At 39.1% G+C, this 19,900-nt stretch overlaps 1 protein-coding gene across 1 annotated transcript in view; it reads right to left on the reverse strand.

Moving 5' to 3' along the window:
* Positions 1-19,900, reverse strand: part of LOC120523697 — an 83,210-nt gene that overhangs the window by 37,281 nt on the left and 26,029 nt on the right. The window contains exon 5 of the mRNA XM_039745256.1: positions 18,826-18,986. Within this exon, the coding sequence (XP_039601190.1) occupies positions 18,826-18,986 (161 nt within the window). The remainder of the gene's footprint in view (positions 1-18,825; positions 18,987-19,900) is intronic.

The following is a 19,900-nucleotide window of genomic DNA, read 5'->3' on the forward strand; positions in this document are numbered from 1 at the left end:
TTTCGCTGCTCACGCAGTGTAATGTCCCTCAGGCGGCTCCCAGCAGCAAGGGGTTTCACTGCCCACCCACCACACACAGCTGCCCCGTTCATTCTCGGTGGGCGGCTGGTAATGCTGCAAGCGGTGACCCGGTTGTGGCTGAACAGAGGCCATTGTGGGTGAACGGGGTGGCTGGGGGTAGCATTGTAGTGTGCATCGGATGGCTGCCTATTGAACGGGGGTGATTCACTACCCGCCTTTGGCCGCACCTTGTTCGTTCTTGGTGGCAGGCCGCATACTGTAGTGGATGTGACTATGAGGTGGGCTGGTAATGAACCGCCCCTGGATGCCCCCATTCATTCTCAATAGCAAGCCTGCTTGTACTGTTACATACATAGCAGGAAGATGTCTCTTGTCAGTACATCAGACGTGTTGACGACTGGTGCCTTCCTGCTGTGATAACATGTACAGTGCTGTGCAGAAGAGCTCATCTTAACCTTTTGTCTTCACCCTTCAACCATGTCTCTGAAACACAAATCTGATGCAAGTGCTGGTGATACAGTAAAGAAGAGAAAAAACATAACCATTGAAAATAAAGTAGAAATAATAAAAAGGTCAGAGAAAGGTGAAACGCTATCATTCATTGGCAGAGCACTTGGTTACAGTCGGCCAACAATAGCATTTATTAAATTTATGTACCTGTTCTGACTTACATACAAATTCAACTTAAGTACAAACCTACAGTCCCTATCTCGTAACTAACCCAGGGACTGCCTGTATTATCATATTCATGATTAGCAACCTCAAAAATAATACAAAACAACACTTCATATTCCTATATTAGCCATCCCAACTTTTTCAAAGTTTCTCAAAGGAGTAACTTTGACACCTCATATCCAATTAGGGGGTGAACCCCTGGAATCGGTCGATGCACAACCCCAAGTCCTTCTGATGATTTTTGCTGAAGACACCTATTGGTTTACTCTTAATCATAAGGGTGTGAGTTTCTGAACAAAATATGATTACAAAATGGCTTAAAATAAGGGATTTGCAGGTCTAGAGTGAGGGGGGCCCCCAAAAACTTGATGTCTTGCATAACAAACAGTATATTATATGTGGAGTTTTCTCAAACTGGTGAACCAGAAGGTGCTGAGCTCAAAAAACTGAAGGGATTTCAAAGCATTCATAAGTAATTCTTAGGAAAACATTTATAGACATACGGTATGTAACTACATTCTTTATTCTTAGGTAGTTGTAACAAAATGTGCTATCTTTTCAAATAAAGCACTGCTGTTGGGCATCTTTAATACTTAGACAGATTATGAAAATGACACACTCAAAAAGACTTTTTATTTAAGACCAAGTCTGTAGTGTTTTGCCAGACTCTTTGATTTAATGAGTACCATTTAAAATGCAGATATCTTTTTTTGTCAATGCAATTATTTACTTGATTACTTTTACCTTCTGCTGGCCTTGTACATAAATGCTAAGTTAAGAACATGAACTGGGTGTCTAAATGATAATGTACTTTAGAATTTAGTGATAGTTAAATACAAGCTGTTAAAGTATTGCTAATACTGCATTTCCTCTCAAAGGATGCCCAGGACTGTGGAGAATTGATGAAAAAGATCTAGAAAGCAAACCTGAAAAAATGTCCATGAAACGGGTAATGATGATTAATCAGCTTACCGTATATGAAACAGGATTTAGATAAAGTAGCTTCTCTCACAACAAATGTAATTTCTGTGAAAAAGAATTCATCATGGGTTTCACATGTACTTCGAAACTTAGAAACTATCCACTTAGGCATACACCAGGTTAATATCATTTACCTTATAAAATGGACATACAGCCAGCCAATGACAACCTGGCTGGATGGTTATGCGATAAGGCGGAAAATATTCCTGTTCTGAACACTGAGCAATCAATCGGTGCACTACTACTTTTAACCTTGCCTATTTTCTTCTCCAGTAGTAGCATTTTTATTTCCCTTTTTGAATCCTCTCTTAACACAATATCTTACCTACTTTCTCCATATCAGACACAAACTGTGGGGCATCTGTTGGTGAAGAAAGATTTACGGATCTTAACTTTGCAGACGATGCTGTTATCTTCGCGGAGTCAATGGAGGCTCTGATCGGAGCACTTGAGAGACTGAGCGAGGAGTCTGAGTTTCTGGGCTTGCGAGTGTCCTGGATAAAAACCAAGATCCAGGCCTTTAATGACCACTGGAGCCCAGCTATCAGCAGTGTGTCTGTTTGCGGACAGAGTGTCGACCTTGTCCAGAGGTTTACTTACCTTGGCAGTGACATACATGTCTCTGGTGACTCTTCCTATGAAGTCAGTAGACGGATTGGGAGAGCATTGGGGGTCATGAGATTGCTGGAAAGGAATGTGTGGTGCTCCCGATATCTATGCAAAAGGACAAAGGTCCAAGTCTCTAGAGTCCTGGTGCTTCCTGTCTTGCTATATGGTTGAGAGACATGGATGCTATCCAGTAACCTGAGAAGAAGAGTAAACTCCTTTGGTACCGTGTCTCTCCGGAAAATCCTTGGCTACCATTGATTTGATTTTTTGTCGAATAAGTGGTTGCTCCTGGAGTCCCGAATGAGGTACATTACTTGCATTGTGAGGAAGCGTCAGTTACGCCACTACAGCCATGTGGAGCGTTTCTCCGAGGGTGATCCAGCTCATAAGATCATTGTTGGGGACCCGAGTGGTTTGATCAGGCCAAGGGGCCGCGCACATAACACCTGGCTGTGGCAGATAGAGGGTCATTTCCGAAGAACGGGACTGGACCGTGTGTCTCCCTGGGAGGGGTTGCCAACTGGGATCCCAAGTTGTTTCGTGGAGTGGTGGGTGCGGCAACACACTGTACCGGTGCTTGCTCCCCAACCTGACTTGACTTAACTAAATATCTTTCCTATTTTCTCAAAATCAGACACAAACTGTGAAGATTTGACTCCGATTGGCTACTCACAAAGACTAAGGCTATGTACCCACTATTATATTGTCATTTAAAAATGGTGTTTATAAATTAAAGCAATCGCCATCCAAAGTAACATTTTCACTTTGTTTATAAAAAGTATTTTCGTTTGTAAAATGACCGAAAACAAATACGATCTAATTGTCCACTTACACTGGGCATGTATGTAGCACAGATGTTTTTCACTGGACATACTCTTTGCGATTTTGGCAATTTGTGGTCACCTGTCATGTATGCATTCAAACTCAATGACTATGTACTGTCCACTTGACATGCCATGAAGTAGGTGCTCAGACTATACATGTGCAAAGCACACTCACTGTGCCCACTGCAAAATTAATCTTGTGAATTTTGATAGCGACATCATTCTCACACTACAAGACATACAACTCTCACCCTGACATGACAGAAATTCTTCCAATCGTGCGGCATCTCAATCACAAGCATTTTCATAATGCATATGAAACACCGGCCAATGAAGCTGAAATTCAGGCCAACTCAAAAGCATAAAGTTGGGTCAAAATTGTACAATGTACGTATGCCCAGTTAAAGACAGCCATGCTGCTTGTATACACCAGTGTAGACAGAAGATTAGTTGTTTTAGTATGGATGAAAATATTTGTGTAAACAATTTGAAAATGCTAGTGCGAACAAAGATTGTTGTTTTAAAATAAAAACGTAGCAGTGTGGATGTAGCCAAAGCTCCAAAGTGTTAGACCCACAAAGCTAGAGATGTACATTACTAAAAAAAAAAGAAAGAAAACAAATCAAACTCAGTTCAGGTGGGTTATATGCTGGTCAAGGTTTAAGAAGTCAGAAGTTATACCCTCAGCACTCAGATCACCAAATGACAGTGATACTAGACTGATTTGATGTTGAACATAAAGTGCAAATTTGCAAGGTCAGATTTCCTAACTAAAGTACACAAGCCCAGAAATACAACAAAAAATCCTTCTGGGAACTACCTTACCTGAGCCTGAGGCTACATGTAATTATTTTTAGAGCCACAGATCTTTCTCCCTGTTAATGCATATAAGCTTTAGTGATATTTGCAAGTAGCATTCTGTACAAAAACAATCTTTTTGAAAGGAAATCTGGCCTTTTATCAAGGTTATTTCCACGAGCTATGATTTGTAATAGTTTTCTGATCTGCAATCTTGTTCAAATCTAAAATCATAGCCTTTATAAGTGACTGAAACAATTTGGGTGTTTTTCAAGAGAGATACCTTAATTGAAGGGAATCACATTTATTCAAATGACAATCAACCAGGATAGGCTCTGGCCCTCTGCTTTCCTATAGTGAATAAAAATGTTCAGAAAATGGTTGTTTTCTGTTGTTGTAAAACAGCTGGTGAATTTGTGTGGATCACTGAACTGAATTTAACATATACAAAAGATGTAGAATTTTGTTGAAAAACATCAAATACAGATTTGCTGCCTGATTCATTTACTGTTCATCCATTATCTGAACCTGTTTAACAAGGGTAAAATAATTTAAATAAAGTAATTCAATAAGATTATACATTTTGGTTTCTACAATAAATTGTAATGTGTCTGATGGGCCACAGGTCGGCCATCACTGATTTTAAGGTCTGCTACTGTTGACTATGTACTGTGTATATAATGGACACCTATATACCATTTTAACATTTTCTTTGAAAAGCTTGCGATCATATTTTTTACAGATAGCTTGTGAGAAGCATATCCTGTTTAAAAAAGTTTCACTTTAATGTATGCAAATGATTGTATTTTGTATGTTGCAGGTGTACAATGTTAACTCTAATCTATTTTTTGTACATCAACTTTGTGTAATAGAACATGGATCCATTATTTTTATACAGTCACAAAGGTTGTAAAATGCAGTATGTGGCATAAAATCTGAAATTTAACAAAATATAACCTGCAAAAACTGTGACACAAGACCACAGATGCATGCAATTGTTATGGTTCTCACTATGGCAAGTTTTAGGGCAGGCAATACAGGCGATAAAGAATGAAACAAAAATAAAAGTAGATGTAGTAGGATTTCAGCACTTAGCATGTTTGGCCAGCTAAATATCATATTACCACAACAACGCTGGGAACATCATGGAGATAACAAAATGAATAGAACAAAACAAAAAGAAATACCTACCTGCCTTATGGCTGTGACAAGGATGAGCTATGTTATTGTGCTTAGCAAATATCAATCACCCTACCTTTTTCTACACTGAATGAGAAAGGCTTTTGATGCTGTAAGGCACCATGTCTGAACAACAATCTCCGTCAACACAATATTAGCTTTCACATGAATCACATTGCACGCAGGTTGCCTCTCATAGTCTTTCTCTCTCTATCTCTTAGAAATTAACTTTAACCCTTTACAACAACCGCTGTTCCTGTAACGAGGGCAGCTAAATCCTGTAAGCTGCCAAAGTACATAAGCCAGGTCTGATTTGCAATCGAAACATAGCCACGCCCACTGTTACTTGAAACCCCATCCCCCAACAGGTCTTAGTGATCAGGAATGAAGTAACACCACCATGTATCTTTAACTTGTGGCCAAACCCTGAATTATTACACATACAAAATAACAGACATAATTTTTAATGCTCAGCTTTAGAAGAAACAATTTATGAAATGTGGATGCAAATATAATAATGATTTAGTCTGGACTACAAAACTGGATTTGTGGTTGTAACTTCAATTATCAAGCATTTGGATTTTTTTATTGTCACTTCAAAAATGGTGCTATAATAACCTGACACTTTTTGTATATAATAACTTGGGAAATCCAATCTCTCTGCTTTGATCAAACATTATATTTCCATATAGGAGTGGGTTCAATGGTGAAAAATCCATATTGTGATGGTCAGAACACATGGGCCGGCATCCCGGCCGGGAATGCTTACTCAGCAAGGAGGCCAATATAATGGAGGGACTAGGGGGAAATAACCTGTTGTGTCTACCCCCCTGAGATGCTGAGTGGAAGTATCCGTAGGCCTCAATACCAAATCTGACACCCGCAGTGTATGCTGGGAACTGTAGTCCCATGGGGCAGCTCTGTTGTGTTCTGTGGGTTGCCACCAGGAGGTGATGCTGGCATTCGTGATCCCTAATTTTTGGGACTTCTGCTTGAACTAGAACTGCTTTCTGTGGGCTATGCCTTGACACCAGAAGTACTCCCGGGTCATGTATAAAAGGAGCTGCTCTGCATTATCCAGGCGAGTTCAAGTCAGGAGTGGATGGACAGACAAAGCTTACCTTGGAGGAGAAGGAGAAGGAGGAGGAAGAAGAAGATGAAGGAAGTGAGACAGAGAGAGAGAGAGAGAATAAAGAACAATGTTGTGTTTTTCCAACTGTGGGGAAAAAAGTCTTTTGTAAGGTATTTTGGTACAATAAACCTTTAAATTGCACCCAGGACTAGTGTGTGTGTGGCTGTGTCTGGGGTTTGGGGCTACAATGCCCGTACAGATCATGTGGAAGAATACAAAATTCTGATGCTTTTGGTAGATACCAGTATAATACACGTGTACATACTTTTCAAATGTATTTTTCAATAAATAACAAATGTATTACAAATTAATTGTGCACACAGGTGCACGTCTTATCTTTTGAAATGCTTAGTGCTACTCTGTTATTCAAGTTGATTTGAGAGCAGGCATTCAGTTCTCCTAAAAAGACAAAATTAGATTTTGTTTTCATTCACATTCTCAAGCCACTACCATGAAGCAAGCACAACATGCGAGATGGCCTTTTCTTCCCCTTTTTCCTATTTGCATCATCTCTCTAATCAAGCGGAACCCCTCAGGATTAAAAGGAATAGTCTAAAAAGGATTGTCTCACTTATTACAGAGTGTTTACATACAAGTCCATACACAAAGACATTATTTTTAAGACATTAATACACTGACACAGAAATCCCACTTTCCATTTCCTTTTCCACGAACAAAAGTTCATGTTTGGTATTATAACAGTTTTTATGTTTAAATGTATACACAAGTTTTCCACTAATTTTTAGCATACTGGTAAAATGGTTTTCTAATATCAATACTTCAAGAAGAAGTTTAACCGCTACAATGGATTAACCAGTATGTCACTTGCTCCTATTTCCACTTGCCTTTATCTATTAATTTCTATCTAAAATGAACTATGGCTTTCAACAGAAAAAAACAACCCAGATAATTCAGGAAGAACACAAATTTTTCTCACGAGGCAGAAAAACAAATACACACAAAGCACAACAGTCAGTTAAAACAACACCCCAGGCCAAGGACAGATTTTAGAAGAAAGCTGAGGTCCACACTAGTAGGACAGAATTTTAGTAATCTTTAGTAAAAGAAAACAAATGGTAACAGAAGAAACAATATGTATTAATTACTTAATATCAAATTTTACAGTAAGAGAAAGGCTTGGGAGGTAACTACTGACAGTTAAGGACAAGTCAGGAAAAACACTGGACAATAAGATACAGATTAAAGCTGGTGGAAAAAAAAATTTGAAAATCTGACCAATGAACAATATAACATCTTTAACAAATTGCTAAATTCCTTCCCTACAATAAACAGCCATGAGAATACCTTGGAGTCTGTTGTTACCGATTTGCTATAATGGTAATGGGTTACAGTTGGTTTGCAAAGTGGCTAGAGGTGGGACACCATGGGTTGATTAAGCAATCGACATTACTCGAAATGAATATCTTAGACTGCAAATTGACAATCATTGTCTATGATTCACAAAGGGGGAGAACTGTCAGTAGTTTTACATTAAAGGTACCACAGATTTCTTTTATTGTGTGAAATAGTTTCTGAATGTTTTATCGTTTTGAACAGGTCTCCACATCTTCAGACTTTTTCTCTAACCATTTTTCTTTGCACATTTTACCTTTCTTCTTAAACTTTCTCAGTAATGTAGCTATCTGCCAAACAGGCTAAAAAGTGATATTTTCTTCCCCTACAGAACTAGTACATTTTGAAAAGTAAATGACAGAATACAATTTTTTCTCCTTTACCAGTCAGTCCTTCCCAGCTTTACCAGTCACAAATTACAACAAATTCTTAGCAAATGCTGCAAACAAAGTTTCACTACTATGTGAGAGATAAATCCCTTTAAAGATCCACCACTCTTCACCAAATTAGTTTTTGTCTTGAGACTAGAGGCAGATCTGGTAGCATCAAGAACAAGTCAGAAATCAAGACTGGATGGAATTCTAGTCGATAGTTGGACACACACAAACACAAAAGTGGTTTTCTGTACCGATGTAATGAGGAAAGTGGGTTTAGAGAATGGATTGAAGGAAGGATGGATAAATACGCGGGTGGTCTGGTAAAATTAAGTTACTAAAAGAAATGAGAAGAAATTATGAACTTCCCAATCCTACCTCTACAGTAAAGTAAATGCATCATATCATTTTGACTGAGAGAGATTGGTCTACAGACATCATTGTATGATCAAACTCAGTATAAAAGAATCTATTTTTTTAACATCTGTACTTTCATAATACATTGGCTATGAACAGGTATTGTTCTATTTATCGTGCAACAATCTTTCATTTATACAGTTCTATCTTGAACTCTGCAGATTTGCTGAAAATCAAAGTGAAATTCACCATCATTTGAGTACCCCCATGAGGGGCAGAAGTAAGTTCCAAACCAAAGGTTAAGGAAGGTTTATTTAATGAAATCAGAAAAAGAAAAAAAAACATTTTGGCAAACAAAGACCATTGGTTACAGGGTAGAAGAAATGACACTACTCTATTGTGCCATTACTGTGACAAAATTGCACCAGTTAGCAGAAGAATTTAATGCAACATGATATTGGAGGCCAATCTCTCACCCTCCGAGCACTGAGTGGCCGCTAGGACTGCTGGGGCGCCATTGTCTTCTGTTAAAAGAAGGCAACTCTGGACTGCCTGGCCTTTTAAGTGTGCATCAGGGAATTCAGTCACAATTTTTATTAATACTACTGACTATGAAGACTGGCAGATGGCCAGTGCTAAAAACTTCACAGGGTTGAAATTGGTACTGCTAGAATATAACAAGTTATAAGTTAGCAGCAATAGCAACAATAGCTCTATGGTATTCAAATCGCTAATGAAGCCAAAACTTTTCCTTTTTGTCTAATCAATGTTAGATTTATATGATTCTTTTGGAACTACTATGTTGTTAGTGATTCTCCATTGTGAAGGACAGCCGGGTCCCATGCCCGGCAGGGATGCCCCTGCTGCTTATGTTCCGAGTGAGCCACCATGGGCAGTCCAATATCTCCCCGGGACGCTTGGTGGCAGCCTCCCTGGCCGATGGTGATTCCCCAACCACCTGCAGGGCTCCATGGGAGATGGAGTCCTTCACAGCTTGGTTGGGGCCCGGGGTGGCCGCTAGGGGGGGCTGTCTGCTTCCAACAGCCCGGCTGAACGAGTCTTCAGCCTCACCCGGAAGTGCAATTAGTGGTCAATCACCTGGAACACTTCCGGGTGGGCTATAAAAGGGCCCAGCCACCACTACTCGAGGAGCCAGAGTTGGGACGAAGGAGATGAAGCTTGAGGAGTAGTGGCGGCAAAGGAACAGTGTTTTGATTGGGGTTTGTTGTGCTTTTGGACTGTGTATTGCCTGTGGGTCACGGGGAAGACGTGCGCCCACGGGTGAAAAAAAATAAAAAAACCTTTAGTTATTTCATACGTGCCTCAGTGTCCATCTGTGTCGGGTCGGGCCCAATAAAGCGCCTTTGTTACACCATGTTTAAAGTAGAATTCTACACATATAAGCTTTGAACCAAGTTCTGTCTGTGAGGTTCTGTCAGTTGAAACAGTTAAATACTGGCTAAAGACATTATGTCAAAAGAGCAGATTTAATTTAAAAGTAAATGATATAGCTTTCTAAAATGACCCTAACTAGTTTTATTGTGCTATAGCTTCTATACCTTCAAGTAATTCCTCTGTGTCCACTGTGTAATATTCTCTACTCTAAATGTGGAACCCTCCTGCCAATAAATTTACTTCTACAAGTGAACAATGAACTCCATCTTCACCAGCTGCATGACATCCTGTTCTGACACCTGCTCGGCTCAAAATCAGAAAGTGCTGCAGAGGGTGGTTAAGCAGTGGCGTAGCTCGAGTTTGTGCCGCTCGGGGCGGGGCGGGGCGGGGCTTCAATTTGCCGCCTTTCAACATATCTGAATATGTTAAACTATTTAAATAGAAAATTAAAATGATGTATAGAGAAAAATTAAGACACATTTTGCATAGATTTATTCATATATAAAGAAACAGCAATAATTTTTTATATACATTTATAAGCATCAACTAGACAAGAATATAGTATAGACACACTGATAAGCCGTGTTCTAATTATTAGTTTAATATAATTACACTCCGAAAACCAGAACCAAAGTAATAGGTGGGGATGTTTTCTGCGCAGAGCAAGAACGTATTCGGATTAATAATGAAACGAAATTATAAATTGTAAATTAGTTGTTTATCTTCCTTGAAATTATTATCGGTGTAACGTTTATGTTTATTTTTGTCATTGCCTCATACATTTCAGCTGCTGTGTCTGATACAGAAGGACAGTCTGAACATTATTTTTCAAGCATTTGTGGTTAAAAATAAGAGAATTTGACTTTTTTCATACATGAGTGATATTTTTCCGAACCCTGCTGCTTACACACGAATTGTACTGAGCCTTGTCGCCAATAATGCCGCCCCCAAAAATGTGCCGCCCGGGGCGGACCGCCCCCTCCGCCAGCTACGCCACTGTGGTTAAGGTAACCCAAAATATTACCAACACCCAGCTGCTTTCTGTCATGTCAGGTCATGCATAACATGTGCAGAATTATTAAATACAATGGCAATCCTGCACAGGCACTTTCTCACTCTTCCCCTCTGGTAAACAGTGCCACATTCACCTTTACTCCAATAGCTTTAAAGACAGTTTCTATCCAAAGGTCATACGTTTACTGAACAGCCACTCACACTAACAAATACTGTATGTGTTTTTAAATATATAGTATATGCAGTATTTATCTATTTTATGTCTTATGCAATATACACTCTAAGGCTAACTGTGTGTGTGGATGTGTGCGTTTGTGCTTTCTACAATTCCACACCCTTGGTCAAACCTCAACAACATTTTGCACACATACCCCACTTTGTCAGGAAGAGACAGTAGACTACTTTGGAACCCAAAATTGTGATGCTGGGGGTAAATGGGGTGGATGGTTCCCTTTTACTACAGCGAGTTTTAAGGACAGTGCCTTTTGCTGGATTTTGACCCCTGAAGTTAAATTATTTCAAGGATAAATATCTGAGAAAAAGGCACACTGTCCTTTATTGGAGCAAGGGGATTTGTTATGCATAATTATTGTCTGAGAGAAAAATATTTCTATCTGAATGATTTCAATATTTACAAATTTTTCCTCAAAACTAAGAAAATGACTGTAATTGACAAAGTGTTTTTAGAAGTTAGATAAAATTAAAATTATTTACACAGGCAACACAGGGTCCTGCTGCTGGTGTCCTACATAATTGTATATATGTTGCACACAATTTAAGCTACTTTAGTTATTTATTTTTTGTTTGACTCTGTGTGTGGTGTTGTGAGTATTATATCATTGGCACTATATATGAATTATATTTTACTATTGTGGAAGATCAGCCCGACCCAGACAGACACGCAGACTCAGAAGTCCCAAAAACACACGTTTATTTTTTCTGTTCCTGCACAACACACACAGTGCCCTTAACCAGTATAAACTCAGTCTTTATCTCTTTCTTTTCTTCTGCCACCTCCACTCCTCTCCTGCAAGCTCTGTCCTCTGCCTCCCGACTCTGGCTCCCTAAATGGAGTGAGGCCGCCCCTTTTATAAAGCACCCAGAGGTGCTCCCTGATGACTTTCCTGCAGCACTTCCTGGTGTGGCGGAAGTGCTGCATGGACACCCGGGTGTACCTGGTTCCTGTTCTGGCAGCACTTCCTGGTGTGGCAGAAGTGCCACAGTTCATGGCTCTGGAAGCATCTTGGTGACCCATGGCGGTGGCCACGGCCTCCCCACAGGGTTGAGCTTTCAAGCTCCGTGGCCCCCATGCAATCCAAGAGGACTGCCCTAATGTGTCCCAGGAAAGATACTGCCCCTCTCCCAGTCCTTCCCTTCTCCAGGTGTCCCGGGGTCCGGTCGTCTCTCACACTATGTACACATGACAAATTTGAACTTGAAATGGCACTATATGAACCAAAGACTGAGAGATCCATCTGTTTTCTGAGCTTCTGTTTCCATGACAAGATTATAAGGAGCAGGATCTAACCAAGTAAGAATCAAAGTTGGATGGGTCAATGTATGTTAATATACTTCACTGCTTAGCAATGGAGCTAGCTGACAGTAAAAAATCAGAAAAATGCATTAATATACACAGTAAAACACAATAATGTCACCCAACAGTGGGATTTTAAACCCAATTAATCTAATGTAGTGTTGCAAGGAACAGCAGTATATCCCTTTAGCATCAGCAAGGACCAACCTTGAATGAAGCCACAATTCATTGCAGAAAATAAACACACCAATTCATACAGTTCCAGTTTAGAGCTGTTAATCACCCTAACACACGTCTCGGGGAAGTGTGAGGAAACCAGAGTAACCAGAAGAAGAAAACATGCTGACATCGAGAGAACCTGCAAACTCTAAGGAGGCACCGACTGTGATTCAAACCTTATAACTCTAGGTCTGTTAGGCTCTAGCTCTAAGCACTGGCCAGCAGCATGTTACCTCTGGTGAAAGGTGCTGTATAAAACAAAGACTGATGCATTGATAGTAACTATAGTTCCTTTAGTTTTTATTAATAATGTATAATAAATACAACTATTGACCCTTAGCTAGCAGAACTGATTCTCAAATAATATTAACTAAACCAGTTGATGTAGTTATAGCATACAGTACACTGTACACGATTAACAAAAGAGTGAGTCAAATGTCCTATTTAATATTCGTGGAGATTTGTGTGCCAGTGTTTGTTTTAGTCTGCCCCACGAACTAGCATACTTTATATGGAAGTGCACTGTATCTTAACTGAGCAAGTAAACGTTTACTTGTTTTTCATAATCTACAAGACAGCCTCTATTGTTTGCTTGGTGACATCTACTTCCTCTTTCAAATGGTCAAAATATTCACTTTCTGTTTTGGTAATTTCATAACTTCCTTTTATTAAACACTGAAGGATAATTCATCACTAGCATGCCTTAAAAGGAGAACTTTAGCAATGCTTTCATAGTATGTCCATCAAATTAATAAAATGAAAGTATTTCCTAATACTTTGTTAATTTTTGTACATTTGTATTAATATTCAAGCATAACTTTTCATTAATCATGCATTGCAGTAGCTGACGAGCACATTGTTATGGTTTACAATGCACCTCAAAATACTGCACTTGGTTCCACACCACAAGCCTGTTACTTTTGTGGAGTATGTACACCAGTCAAATAGGAGTGAAAACTGAATGACAGTCTGACACAAAGGCTCCATGTACCTCATACTGTAAGTAAAGATGAACTGACAGGATGAAGTATCAGTCAGACAGTATGAAGTTGTAAAGTAGTCAAATCAGGGTAAGAACAATCAGTATGATCTATTTAAACCAAAGAATGAATACTCTGGCCACATAATTAGATATCCCTAATCAGTACCGGAATGGAACCTTTTTACCTTTAGCGCGGCCTAGATGGAAGCTTTTTTGAGGATTTTGTTCCATGCTGACTGAATTCCAACAAATTATTTGGGCATACATTCAGGCCCTGATCCCCCTCTTCCAACTTATCATTAAGGAGCTCTTTCAGATTGCTATATGGAGACTCTGCAGTCCAAAGAGTAAACTGAAGTCCCTGGAATCGGTTCAAGATGACGAGTGCTTTGCGACATGGGCATCTTATCCTGCTACATATATCCATTTAAAAAAGGTACATTTTGGCCATAAAAGTTTGTATAATCATGCTGTGGCAATTAAAATGTTATTCAGTTGGTATTTAGAGGCCTAATATGTTAATGAAAACATTCTCTGTGCCCTTATATGACCAATACTCTGTACTGTTGAAGAAGGATAAATGGACTCCTGCTGTTTACATGTAACTCTGATCCACCATCAACATGCTGAAACAAACATTAAGATTCGTCAGACCAGATGACACTTTTCCAGACCTACATTGTTCAGTTTTAATTGTTATATGTCCCCTCATCTTCTTCTTCTTGGTTTAACAAGAGCTGAATCCAGCCTCATCTTGTGCTTTTATAGTCCACAAACGTCATGGTTCTGCTTACCATGTGTTCAGAGATGCACATCACTGTTATGAAGAGCTGTTACTTAGGAATGTGTGGCCTTTCTGTTAGCTTGGATGAACCTGGCTGTTCTTCTCAGACCTCTGACATGAAGAAAGTGCTTTTACCAAAGAACTGCTGCTCAATAGATGTGTTTTTATTCAGTTGTACTTCTGGAGTAAAAATTCTGGTGGGGCAACACAGACATGGGGGAGAGATATGCTGTCAGAAGGGGCATAGCCATCCTGAAAAGCCATACAAAGGGTATGTGTGTTTATGAGACACATAATGGGGTGAATGACGTCCTATTCATGTGATAGATATCCTTAAAAGGAAACAAAAACATTTGCTGTTTTTATTTTATAGTCAATGTTATTTGTTTACTGCGGTGGGCTGGTGCCCTGCCTGGGGTTTGTTTCCTGCCTTGCACCCTGTGTTGGCTGGGATTGGCTCCAGCAGACCCCCGTGACCCTGTAGTTAGGATATAACGGGTTGGATAATGGATGGACGTTATTTGTTTATTTCTGGCTCCAATGTCATCCTCTTTAATAAAAGCCCTGTGTGCGCCCAGGTGTCCGTGTGTGTGTGTCTTCTGGTGAAGTGCGCATGGGCGGGGTCGGCACATCGCACCGTGCCCCGCCCATGCGCACGGCACCTTGGTCGCACACACACTCGAAGCTGGGAACACAGTGAATGGCCTTGCCGCGGCAGCGCATGATCCTCTTTAATAAAAGCCCTGTGTGCGTCCAGGTGTCCGTGTGTGTGTCTTCTGGTGAACTGAGCATGTGCGGGGCCGCGAGGCACATCGCACCATGCACCGCCCATGCGCACGGCACCTTGGTCGCACACACACTCGAAGCTGGGCACACAGTGAATGGCCTATCCGCGGCAGCGCATAATAAGCAAATAAAGCACACACACTGAAAGCTGGGCACACAGTGAATGGCCTTGCCGCGGCAGCGCATGATAAGCAAATAAAAGACATAATTGCTGGGAGAGTGCTGATTAGGTAGACGCGGCCGCGCACATAAAATCTGTTGCTGGGGAGACGCCACACATACAATAATCAGCTGCACGCCAGCACAGATTAAAATACTTGCTGGGGAGACGACACAGTCACGATTATCAGCTACACGCCACACATTACATCAGTTGCTGGGGACACTCTGCTGATTGCCCAATGTTGTGACAGAAAATTAAAGTCATATTACATCAAAGCCAGTATTACTGTCAGAGAAAATTACAGGCATTTTACGGAAATATAAACCAGTATTACTGCGAGAGAAATTTAAAGGCACACAATACACTGACTCATATTACAGCCACATACAAGCCAGTATTACTGTAAGAGAAAATATTACGGACATATCTACTAACAACATGCCACCCAAAAAAAGGACACGTCAAGTAGGACAAAAGACACAGACAATCAAATCCTATATAAGCAACATCTCCTGGAAGAACGGTCAGCTCAACAAGTAAACATCAACAAAAGAAAGGCTGAAAGACAAAGAAAAAAAAATATGAACAAATAGATCGATTGAAGAAAAAGAAAATGAGCGTCAGAAAAACGCTAAAAGAGAAAGACTCAGAAGAGCAAACCTTACAAATAGTTGCCATTTACTTGCCAGAACCAGTATTCAGCCACGGTCAGTTATATGTTGCACTATCAAGAGTTAGAAGTTATCCAGATGTTGTTGTCAATAGTTGTAGATGGTCCTGAACAAGGCAAACTCTTGCCAAACTCAGACAGAATATTAACAAGAAATGTTGTCTATACTGAAATTTTATAGAAAAATTTCATGAGGTAAAAAAATAGAAAATTTTTCCTAAATATCTTCTTCAGATATTGTGTATTACAGATTGTTACAAAGGCAATATTAATTATACTTACTGTATTGTCATATGTTTCTATTTTATTTTTATTATTATTTTACTTTAGGCTTCTTGCAAAAATATTTTTGACAAAAAAAAATAAGACAAGAAACAGAATGAGGTCAAGGTCCTTGCAATTTAATATAGACTGTCCTTACTAATGTTTATGCACTACTGTTCTAGCACCCGTTATTGTAACGGGCTTAATGTCTAGTTATAATAATAATCCTTTTCTTGGGTCCCAGTGCGGTATTAAATTTTCTTACTTGCATTCTCAGGTTAAAAAGTTTAAGAACCTCTGGCTTTACCTAATAGATATCAGACTTTAAATACAATTCTAGAATAAACTAACTGCAAAGATCTTTCACTGCTTCACAAATATGAGATGTGTAAGTGCTAGACCAGAGGAGAGATATAAAGAACTGCTGAATGACTTTGGTGACTGGTATAGGCTTGACCTTCTGCCCCTCTGTATTAGAAAAACCAAAGAGATGGTGGTGGATCTCAGGATGAGCAAGGCTTTCTTGACTCCAGTCTTCATTCAGGGAGTACTTGTTGAGATGGGCCAGATATAGACTGTAAGGACTGAGCCTCAAATATATTAAAAGCCATATCTAAAAAGGGTTGTTTGTGTATTCTGTGTATTATCATATGCTACACCATTTAGGGTGGGCAGAACATTTCTTCATATATTCTAGCAGTATGCAATTGCAAGTGTGCTCTTTTATACAGACATTTTATGTTGATCTATCAGCACAAGAACAAAGGATTCCAGCAGACATAAGAATTTATTCAGGAAGGTCATCTCTGTTCTGTTCTGGACATTAGCCTCGGCTTGGTGAATGCAGCAGAAAAAAACAAAACGTTAATGGCTTACCTGCTGGCTGTAATGAATAATGCCTCCCAAACTCTGCACAATACCCTGGACAACCTGTGAGGCACTTTTAACACAAAGCTGAGTTTATGGTGCCTCAGGGAGTGCTAGTTTTGGTTTTTCTCTTAACATAACCTCTGGTTAGATTATAATTTTATTGCAATTTAATTTTAATTATATATATATATATATATATATATATATATATATATATATATACTGTATATTTATTTATTTATTTATTTATCTTACTTTTGAATATTGAGTGCTTTCTGTGTAGTTTTTTGTATTAGGCACTATTACATTCCTCTTTCTCTTGGGGATCAATTATAGTATCTATGAATTAGAAAAAAGATGTTTTGTTTTTCAGGCTGATGGATTTGGACAATTATCTTGAGTAAATCACTAGGATTTCCTTTTCCCTCACTGGCTACCTGACACAAATCCCTTACTCTGTTAACATGACTAGGCACTCTTATTTAAAAGACCTCTGCCAGAGGTGACTTAAAACCCCAAGGGTGGGTCTTTAAGGGTTTGGGATCACCTGCCACTGTGATCTTTACTGGCCCCTGAAATTACTGCATCTATAAACATTAAGCATCCCTTAAAGAACTCTCTCTAAGTTGCTTTACTTTAAAGGTCCTACCAGTATTATTCTCATTATTTATGTTCCAAATGCTGAAACCCAATGGGTTTTCTATAAAAAGGCAACTCGGTTCTACTCTTGACTTGAGATCATATGCTTCTGTGTTTCCCAGATGATGATTTCACTTCTTTCCAACACAACACTGACCTGATTCTTGTGTTCAGAGGGTGAAGCATCTCTGGAAGTTTCTCGGTTGCCAGTCCTACAGCAGTTTTTAAAAATATTGCCTGAGTTCTCATAGGCTGCAATTCTTTCTGTCTCTTGCTCTCTTTTAGGGCCTTGGCTCTGTCCTGTGCCATGTTTATCTGCGAGAGGCCCACTAGGCAACACATCACAAATGCCTGCAGTCATCATTTTATTTGCAATGACGGTATAAATAATTAGTTTTATTTATTTATTTATTTGTCTGAGGGTTTAATCCAAAATGATTTACAATCCAATTCAGGGTTGCCTATCCAGGCAGAATCAGACGTAGAAACTAATCCTGGAAGAAGTATCATGAATAATGCCTCAGTTGCAGGGCACACTCAGACTTTCACTCACATAGCACTAATTTAGATTGTTCAATTAACCTAATGTGAGAAGAAAACCGGAGAGTCTGGAGAAAAGTTCCCATTAAGATATGGGGAACATACAAACTCCACACACAGTTACTGGGTTTAGGATTTAACGTGAGACTGCCGACACACACAAGAAACAGAATTCTAACAAATGCCTGAACTATGTATCGAAATGGATTTACAGTATGTACCAATCCTATTTATCATGCTTCTGCTCTACAGGACTGATGATACAATATTCCTTTTAGTCCTTTAAAAGACATATATTTTATATGATTATTACTTTATTTCACATGCATTGCTTGCTGAAGTGCAGAAGAAGGCAGAAGCTTTAGAAATTGGGTATCAAAGAATATGACGCTGGGTGGAAGAGTGGCAGAATTGTGCTGGCAATGCAGAATTAAAAATCATTTGAAGGACAAGGAAAACTTTCATGTATAGAAAAGAAGCTAAGCTGTAGCAACTGCTATGAATGAAACACACAACATTTAAAAGAAAGTGTTTCTTTATAAGGAAATCATTCAAGGCTTTATTTTTAACCTGCCTATTTAAATGGATCATGCAAAAATGTAATCCAGGTTTGGTAATTTCTTCACTTTTCCCACAATCATTCCAAATTCAACATTACCTACTTTAAGATTAAGTGAAACTCCTCCTTGAACCAGGGAGTCTAAAATCGCAAGTTCTGATAGGCTGATTGTTCCTCCTTGTTCACTAAAGTTGAATGGGGATTGGCTACGTCTGGTGCCCTGGAAAAACTTTGTTGTGGCACTGTTAAGAATGGTATCTGGAACTGAAAATTAAAGCAAAAGTTAAAAACATGTTTCCTTTTTTTTTAATTACCTGTATTAAGATGTCCTAAAATATCTCCAGGCTGCACAGAAGTATGTAAAATCTAATTACAAAGAGCTTACAATTCCATATACAACAGAACTTATTCTTTTAAAAATGTGTTTGTATACACCCATTCTAGGTGCTGTTTACAAAAATATATACATAGGAATTAATATATACAGTGTCCTGCCGTTCATGCAAAGATGGATGTCATATTGAATGAGTACATAGAGCTTAAAGCTGGACGTCAAGGATGAGCAGAAGGATGAGAAAACAGATAAATATGTTGTTTGCCTACATATTTGTAAGTATGCACAAACCTTGTTTAATATTTCCATAAACATTTACATTCTTTTGGGTATATTAATTACTAGCAAAATACCCGTGCTTCGCAGCGGAGAAGTAGTGTGTTAAATAAGTTATGAAAAAGAAAAGGAAACTTTTAAATTTTAATTTAAAAATAACGTAACAGGATTGTCAGTGTAATAGTTTTGTCACTGTTATGAGTGTTGCTGTCATCAAGGATTTGATTTTCATTATTTCTTTCAATCAGGTTCGTATTTGGAGGATGTGTTGTATTCAAGTTATATTCCGTGTTTGTCAACCGTTGTAAAGATAGCAGGTTTCATTCATCGAAGTGTTCACTACTGAAATTGCTACTCGTGAATCTAAGATGTTTAACAGGCATTCCCCCGGTATTAAGTTGTGGAATTGCCTGCGAGTATTTAGCAACAGCGTCTCTATGAACTTGTGGATTTGCCTGCGAGTATTTAGCGGCAGCGTCTCTATTAAGTTGTGGATTTGCCTGCGAGTATTTAGCGACAGCGTGTCTATTAACTTGTATTTGGGTATTTGGCGGCAGTGTCACAAAGT

The sequence above is a fragment of the Polypterus senegalus genome, chromosome 2 (genome assembly GCF_016835505.1).
Source record: "Polypterus senegalus isolate Bchr_013 chromosome 2, ASM1683550v1, whole genome shotgun sequence".
Classification (NCBI taxonomy): Eukaryota; Metazoa; Chordata; class Cladistia; order Polypteriformes; family Polypteridae; genus Polypterus; species Polypterus senegalus.